We start from the raw sequence: 8573 nt of genomic DNA, 5'->3' as shown, positions 1-8573 counted from the left end.
CCCCCCCCCAATCAGACCTCCAGCTCCCCTCAACCAGGAAACCACCCGCCCAGGAACCAGCAGTTCGGCATGCTTCCTCTCTGCCCGCACCCTGAGGGTCTCTGATTAAGCTGCTCTAAGCTCCCAGGAGCCTGGGCTCCTATGGCAGCTTTTCACGGGGGCGTCCAGCATGGCAGGACCCTGTGCGAGCGCCTGCTGCCGAGCAGCGGTCTCACCCAGGAGCAAGACACGGAGCTCCTCCCTGGACGAACAAGTCGCAGCCACTGTCCTACTGAGCATGGGGTACAGACTTGGGAGAGTGGCCATCTCCTCCGGTCCCCATTTCTAAGCAGCCACAAGGTTTATCTCCATGTAGCAGATGGGGTAAGCGAGCAATTCCGGCTTGTGGGGAGCAGACTCCCGCTTCTAGCCGCAGACCCAGAAACCCACTTTTTCATGGCAGGGCTCCAAGGGTCCTAGACATGAGAGAGGCCAGCGGAGGACATGTCCACCCTGGGAATCACGCAGTCACAAGGCAGAATAAACTTCCTCCGTGTCTCTTCAGCCATCCTGACCCCCGGAGTCATGGGATCACACTGCCCCCACCCCAGGCATCTACAGCTGAGCTGGGGAGACAGGGCAGGTGAGGGGAGAGATGGGCCATGGAGCCACAGCTCTACTGCTGGGCAGCCCCGCCCTTCCACCGAGAATGAGCTCCTAAACCAACAGCACGGCCCCTGCCTCACGCATGTCTCATGCCCCTCCCCCGGAGATGCTCTCTACAATGCCCATGGGCAGCATCCAGGCCTGCGACAGAGGCTGAGGCAAATCTGCACGAGAGCAGGGGGCCCGCTGCACGCACTTGGGGCGAAAGGCCAAGGCCCCATGCTGTAGACCAGGACTGCAGCTGCCAACCAACCCATGACTCCGTGAGCTCTCTGCGTGGGGTGACAGGCCCTAGGACGCGCCCAGGGGTTAGCTTCCTCAGAGGGGGTCCTTAGCACCTCTACAGAGACTTGCCTGCCACAGGCCTAGAGATCTGGAGCCCAGGGACCCTCAGTTCTGCTTTTGACCCCAGGAGTCACTGTCCCTGAGGCTCTCTGTGCCTCAGTTACCCTATCTATAAGACGGCCACAGCTGGCTTCAGTCGGCCTTCCTCTCAGGCCTCAAATAAAACAGAATCCCAAAACAGAGGGGGAGGGGGGTGGCGGCTCCTTCAAGCATAGGCCAGAGAGGCTGCAGTGTATGGCTAACTAAAAACAAACTGAAAGGGAAACACCTACCCACCCCACCCCACCCCCAGGAGCCGATTCCAGGCTGAACAGCAGGCTGTGAGCAAACTGCAGATGCCGGGGGCCCAAGTACCATCGCTGGCCTGGTAGGGAGGGGGCTGCACACCTGCGCCTGGACCAGGACACCCACTTTTCTCGCTCAATCTGCCAGACCGCTGCTGCCGCCAAGGACCCCCGAGCCACTTGGCTTCACTTACGGGAACCCTGGAGCCAGCAGCCCCTCCCTGGGCAGCCACCAACAGGTCCCCTAGACAAGGCTTGACTCCCAACGATCTGGTGGCTGCCGCAGGACCCTTCCCTGTCCTAGTTCCAAGTGGCTCCAGCTTGGCGAGGGACAGTCAGCTCACCACCCAGAGACACTTACTTGCCAATACCCCCAGACCTGGCCCTCCTCAGACAACCTGCCAGGGGCCTGGGGGCCCAGGGCCCTCTCACAGGGACATCATGGTCCGCCTTCCCCATCCGCTAGCTGAGCTTTCCCGACCCTGCCTGGTCCCTGGCTTGGAACAAGGCCCCATGGGGCAGCAGCCTTCGGGCTGGGATGGCTCTTCCCATGGGGTCTCTGGGGTCCCGTGGCCCCTAGGCAGGAGCTGGACGGCGATGGCTGAGGCTGCCACCCCGGCCTTGCCCTCACATGAGCCGGTTAATTACCGCGGAGCCGGGAGACATTCTTCCACCACCAGGCAAACTGCTGGCCTGCAGCCCAAACCAACAGGGGGAAACTTCAGCCTGCACAGCCCCACTCCCTGCCAGATGGAAAAGGCTGCATTGGGGGAGGTGGGGGACTGGAACAAAAACCCGGCCGTCGGAGGAGCCGGGGCGGAACCCCAAGGGGACCGGGGAAGCCGGGGGCCCCCACTCACCGCTCTCATTCTTCTCGATGATATCCACCACCTCCCCGGCCTGGAGGCTCAGCTCCGAGTTCTCCTGCTTCTTATAGTTGGACACCACCACGTACTGCTCCAGGATCATGGGCTCGGCGTTGCTGTCGGCACCTGGTGAGGGCAGAAAGCACGCGGTGAGCCAGCGGCCAGCCGTGGCGCCGCGGCCGGGGCGCCCTCTGTCCATCGGCCTCGGAGGAGGCTGCTCGGTCGCCAGCGCTGCTCCAGGGCTCGCAGCTCGCCGGGCCCCAAGGACAGGCCATATAGCAAGGCCCCACACCGGCCCGCTGCGCTGCAGGCTCCACGGCCCATGGGGAGCCAGGGGGCCCGGGGAGGAGCAGGGGCAAGCCGGGGGAACAGAGGCAGAGACGCAGCAAGGCCCAGGGCTCAGAGGCGGCAGCCCGTGGCTGCGATGTGTTCGTCACAGCCCTGCATGGGGGAGTCCAAGGCCTGGGCCGGACGCCGTGGCTGCAGGCTCCACGGCCGCCGGCTGGGGCGCGAGGGGAGGGCCGGGAGCTGGTGGGCGGCCCATGAGGGCTGGGGCCAGAGAGGAGGAAAGGGAGAGGGGAAAGGCAGGGAGAGAGGGGAGGGCTCCGGCCTCTACCCCAACCCTTGTACACCAATCCCCCACCCCCCAGGAAAATAAAAAGAGCCAGCAGCCCTCCCCTTGGGAGGGTGAGAGAGCGCGGGATGGAGCTGCTGCAAAGCCCAGGCCCGGCGAGAAGTCGAGAGGGTTTGAGGCTGCCAATCACTGGGGTTTACTCTCAACCCTTAAATAGAAACACATGAGACCCGTCGAATGAGGAGCCGGGGGTGGAGGCAGGGGAGGGGGAGGAGGGCCAAGACTGTTTACTTGAAACCCAAGAAGATGTCCCAGCACCAGCCGCTGGCCAGCCCGGCGCCCCCCCTCTCCCCAACTTTCCTCACGTTCGGCTCCGTTTCTGCCCCCCTACTCACCAGCAAGCAGAGCAGCCAGCGAGGTTGGCCTGGGCAGTTGGGCCAGCCTGGGGCCCGCTCACCCAGCCCAGAGGGGGTGTGATCCAGCCTGGCTCCTGCCCTCTGGCCATGCAGCCAGACTCATTCTCCCTCTGTGGGAGCTTGTGGTCCCACAGCCTCCAGCTCTTTTGAGGCCCTGGAGGGGTCTGAAGCTGGGAAGTGGCAGAGAGAGGAGACAGGTGGGTCCGAGGACTCCAGAAATAGGGTACTTCCCCACCGGAGGATGACGAAGACACTCAGCGAGCTGAAAGTTGGACAGACAGGCTGGGTGCCCAACTAAGCCAACTGGCGGGATAAAACTGGACACACTGCCCGCAGCCCCCCTGCCCTCCAGCTGTCCCCTCACCATCTTTAGGATGGGGGAAGGGAAGGAACACCTGTGCAATGAGGACCCACGCACCAGAGACCCACTGCCACCTCCTCCAGGAAGCCTTCCTAGAGCACCTCCAGCCCGAAGGGAACTTCTAGTGCATTTTTAAAACTTGGCCTGCCACTCCCCCGGAACGGAGGGGCCACATAAACCAGCTTAGCTGTAAAAACAGCCGAGAGGGTCTCCAGACTCAACATGGCCCGTGGTGCCTTAGCCTGCAGCCACATTCCCTACATGCCTGGGTCTGATTCGGTCCAGCGTCATGTCCCAGACAGGCACGCACACAACGCCCCCATCTCAGGCTCTGGCTTACAAAAGGCAAACTGGGGAACTCAGAGGGCCAGAGGCTGGCCCCAGCTCACACCGCTGGCATGGCGAGGGCCACATCTGTTCATGGTGGAGGTTCAAGCCCATCTCTTTCCACGACGGAAGACAGGCTCTTTCTACTCACACACTGATTCAAACGACATAGTGCGGGGGAGGGGTGGGGTGCACCACATGCCTAGAGGCCTGATTTCATGCACCTGGGTGGGGTTCAACCATGGGCATCTGTCGCAGGTGAAAAAGCACTGCTTGGGATTTGGGCTCTTCCACAGGGGAGGGCTCCATCCAGCCCAGGGCAGAGGGAGGTGGGAATGCTGGGAGATGCCAGGGGAAGAGGCTTTCCCTCCGGGAGGGAAAGGAACGGCAGGTGGGCCGCACGGAGACGCATGTGTGCAGCCCTGGGCTGCCCCTCGGGGCCAGGATTGTATTTCAGGCACAGGCTCAACCAACAGCTGAGACAGGGCCAGCCGCCCCTGCTGCGATGAGGATTCGGCCAGCTCCTGAGCCCACCCCCTGGCAGCCGGACAGCAGCCTCACGGGGCACCTTGCTGACAGAGACTACCTCCCACTGTGTCGGGGTGGGGTGGGAGGGGGTGGTGGTCAGCGCCCATCCTGGGGGGCCTTGGCCAGGCAGCACGGAGCTTGTGTCGTCTGTGGCCAGGAGCACTTACATGCACTCAGCACCCAAGAGGGGCAGGGGGGCTCCCTTCCCTGTTAGGGGGGCACGTTACTGGATGAGGAAAATGCTGGAGGGAAACTCAGGATACAGAGAGGAGAAGGAGGAGGGAGGAGTTCCCCAGCAAGCTGGAGCATTCCCAAAGCCCGAGCGCCCAGCTTACTGGAGGGGGAGCAGCGTAAGCCTTAGTGATGAGTGCTTTTTCATTTTTAACCACCCGGCCCCTCCATCTTCACAACTAGGCTGCGAGGCTAGGCCTGGGGATCAGCCACTTCCCTGAGGGCGCACAGCTGGGATGTAAGCGGGCCAAAGCTGGATCCCAAGTCCACCTAACCTGTGCCTGGCACCCCGTCGGCGTGCAATGGATTGTGGGTCCCCGGTTGGCGGCTGCTCGTCCACTGGCCTCTTAGGTGGGAGACACTCTGAGTGGTTTGTGGAATCGATGAATGGAATGAGTGGGCGGACAGAGGAGCTGGGTGATTTCATGGTTCGTTTTTTAGCTGACACTGATACTCTGGGCAGGCAAGGGCCTCACCTCTGGAAAAACGAGGCGTCTAGACGTCTGAACCGGAGAGGAGCAAGGCTCAGAGGAAGGGGTGTGTGTGTGTGTGTGGGGGGGATGGTGTTAGGGAAACGGAGGCAAGGAGCAGTGAGGATTATGGGTTTGTGGCCAGGAGATGTGGGAGGGAGGTGGTAGGGGCTGGAGGATCATCGGCTCATGCCAATCCAAGCCAAGCCAGTTGTAGGCAAGATTTCCTACACGAGGCTTCTTGGAAAATGGGCCTGAGCCTTAGGGACACAGGTAGAGAAGTTAAAGAGAAAGTTCTCCTGGGTGACAGAGGCCAGGCAAGGTGGGGGGTGGGGGCCGGTAGCAGGCCAGACAGGCGGCCCTCTCCTTCACCCCACCCCAACCCCCGGCAGGCAGGTCTCCCTTGGTATCTGCTTCCTCGGGTGTTGTCTGCCCTGAGCTGCCCAGGAGGGCGGCGGGATCTGGGAGCAGGTATCCAGAGGAGAAACCACTCCGCAGGCAGCAGGCAGTGAGGTCATCCCACAGAGCTGCTCTGGCTCCCCTCCCAGCCAAGGCCTGGAAAATTGGGGGCTGAGGAGTCAGCCTGGGAGAGCTGGAGGGGATGGTGAGAAAGGATTGGAAAAAGCACAGAGAAAGGGTTTCTCCTTTCCAGAGAGGAGAGCTCCTCCCAGGCTTGAAAGAGGCTTTGCAAGAGTTTGGGTGTTGTTCAGGGGTGGCCCCTGTGCCTAGGGTAGAGGTGACACCGCCCCCGCCCCCCCCACCTGCCCGGGTAGGTATGAGCCTGGAGCCACATGTGTCCCCAGAGCCCTGCCCCTCCTGGCATCACACCTGGTATTCCCCCACCTTCCACCTGGACGGTCCTCCCGACTCCTGCCAGATCCTGGCTGCCAAGAAAAAACGTCCACGTTTAGCTTTTGCAAAGGCTCCTCAGGCCCAGTGTGAGTTCCCTTACATTCCCTGACACCTAAGTCCGCCCTGTGATTCAGGTCACATTCCTGGACCCACACTCAATTTTCAAGCACCAACGAGGTACAGCCACCTATGCAGGTTCTTGCTTCCACTCCTTCGCACTGGCTCCGCCCTCTGTCTGGAACACCTTCCTGTCTTCTCTCGGAGACGCGTCCCTAACCAATCATCTCTACCCTCTGGGTTCCAGGAGGTCCCCTGATCACCCAAACTTGGATTTCCTGCTGGGCACGGGGCCTTTCTCTCACCATGTACTTCAGACAAGAGCCAGAGCTGAGCGCGGCAGGGCTGCCACAAACTGCCATGGCCCCGCGCTCCCGATGCACGTGTCCAGGGTGCAGCAAAGAAGGGCGCGCCGAGATTAGAGTCGGGGGGCTCTAGAGTATGAGGGCCAGTCCTGCTTTGGTCCCTGCTAAGCGGTGGGGTCCCGGGAGGGAAGGCTGGTAGTAGCCTTTCTCTGAGTGTTAGCTTCCTTATCTGTCATCAGGATTGGTTCCTACCTCCTTGTGGGGGGGCAGGTCTGAGCGTGGAACGAGGGGGTGGAACGAGGGGGTGGATTGATGCCCTGGGAGCTTATAAAATGTCTTTAGGAGTTTATAAAGCAAACAGAGGAAATGGGGGATTTGGAGAGGAGCTGGACAGCTTCATGGGGCTCCACGGCCTCAGAACGAGGCAGCTCAGGCAAGGGCTACAGGTGCCAAACGGGGTGGGGATGGGACCCAGGTGCCCATGGCCTGCAGCTCGTTCCCTCAGCATCCTCCTCCAGACGGGTGGGTCTCAGCCCCTTCTCTTGGCTCTCCAACATTCCAGACGGGGAAACCAAGGCCCACAGGGGCCGGATGACTTGTGTGAGACATGAGCCCTGGTCTCCCGACCCGCCAGCCCCCCACCCCAGCCCATGCTGCCTCCTCTGAGCCTCCTGCTCCCAACAGCTGGGCCCATCCTGAGAAATCAAGCCCTGCGGTCGCCTCTGCCCCCGCCTCCCCACGCTCTCCATGACCCACCACCCCCTCCAAACCCGGGCAATCCACCAAGGTCTCTCCTGCAGATTCAGGATCCTCCCAGGCTGGGCAGGGCCTGCAGTCCGCTCCATAGGCCCCAGGCGGCCCAGCTATACGTCTAGTGAATAAAATGTGTCCTGTGAGCCAAGCGGGCTCCTCACACTGGCTCGTGGAAAGTGGAAAAAGGACCAGGAAGGAGGCCAGTGATTAGCTCAGGCCCAGACCCGGTCACAGGGACACTGGGAGAAGGCCTGCAGGGGGAGGAAGGGGCTCCCCTCCTGGCGTGTCTCCTCCTCCCGTTCTCTGGCCACAGCTGCGGTGGGGAGGGGCTGACTCCTGACCATTCAGCCTTGTCCCCCCCAGCCCTGTCTGAACCTCTGCTCTCACTCACTTGCTGGGTCTAGGGCCTTGGGGCTGGGGAGACTGTGGACAAGCCTGGAGGCCCACCCAATTCCCAGGCTCCCCAACCCTCATCTAGCAGCTCCAAAGAAAGCTCTCTTGGTTTCTCTGTTATTATCCAGCGAGGCACAGCCGAAAGGCCAGCTCTGACCTCTGGCCCAGCTCTGTCCAAGCCCCTAAGTCCCGGAGGACCGGCCCCAGCCAGCAGGCTGGGCCAGAGGCCCCTCTGGGACAACTCCAAGCCCCGATGCCTGGGATGAGGGGGCTGTGACCCAGGCCTCCTGTGCGTCCTGCCCCTATTCAGCACTCAGGGACTTAATCTCTCTGCCTCAGTTCAAACTCTGGAAAAGCAGATAGAGAATCTTTGGCTGGCCTATCTCAGAGGATGGCCCACTGAGATAAAACAACAACATGGTAAAGTTCCCAGCAGATAGCAGGATGAGAGCACCCCCACCCCCCCACCCCCGCCCTGACCAACTTCCCTGGAGGGAAGCATGTATCTACATTGTACAGATTCGGAAGCTAAGGCCTAGTGGGGTTAAAGAGCTGGCCCAGAGGTGGGCTTGGCAGAGCCGGGGTTCTAAGTCACGCCCTGGGGGTCCAGGGCACACACCCACCCTCAATAGAAGGCTTCGGGGCTTGGCGTGAGACCCAAATGACGTGGCCCAGGAAGGCAGAGGGTGCCGTGAGCTGAAGGGTCTAAGGAGGGTAGGGAAAGGGCTGCCACGCATCACAAGGAAACATGCTGTGGGGAGCAGCCAGCGGCACTGGTTCCTGCATGCCTGGGACACACATGTTCAGACACAGGCGCTCACATGCACAGTGGCCAGTACCTGTCACGTCCTTCTTGGGAGACTCAGTCCAGCTGGACAGCCACACTTCCGAGTCCCCCCGGGAGAAGCAGCGGCAGAAGAAGAATCAAGGAGAAAGAACCGTTAGGCAGGCAGGAGGTCCACCAGCGGCCAGCAGCGGGCTGCGGAAGGCGGGGGAGGGGAGGGAGCGATTTCCTGGCCCTGGGCTGGCGGCAGGGCTGGGGCTGGGCGTGGGCTTGTGTGATTACAGAGACTGGGACAGGGATAATGAGGTGTCTGTCGAAACACAGGAACCCTCTGGGGCCCAGAGAGTCCTCTACCTCCCTCTCCATCTGGAACAGGGCGGGG

The 8573-nt window shown here is 61.7% G+C and overlaps 1 protein-coding gene across 3 annotated transcripts in view; it reads right to left on the bottom strand.

Annotated features, from left to right (window-relative positions):
• SH3PXD2A (SH3 and PX domains 2A) overlaps window positions 1-8573 on the bottom strand; it is a 184288-nt gene that overhangs the window by 44328 nt on the left and 131387 nt on the right. For 2 of the 3 annotated variants that reach the window (XM_030885935.2, XM_004700943.2), the window contains exons 6-7: window positions 8247-8291; window positions 2135-2266 (exon numbers count right to left, since the gene is read on the bottom strand). In XM_030885935.2, the coding sequence (XP_030741795.1) occupies window positions 2135-2266; window positions 8247-8291 (177 nt within the window). The remainder of the gene's footprint in view (window positions 1-2134; window positions 2267-8246; window positions 8292-8573) is intronic. The other variant, XM_030885936.2, reaches the window with a different exon arrangement.

Source organism: Echinops telfairi, unplaced genomic scaffold (genome assembly GCF_000313985.2).
Source record: "Echinops telfairi isolate 266 unplaced genomic scaffold, ASM31398v2 ScPeMD7_70;HRSCAF=299, whole genome shotgun sequence".
NCBI classification, from domain to species: Eukaryota; Metazoa; Chordata; class Mammalia; order Afrosoricida; family Tenrecidae; genus Echinops; species Echinops telfairi.
This window is presented reverse-complemented; position numbering and strand designations above follow the sequence as displayed.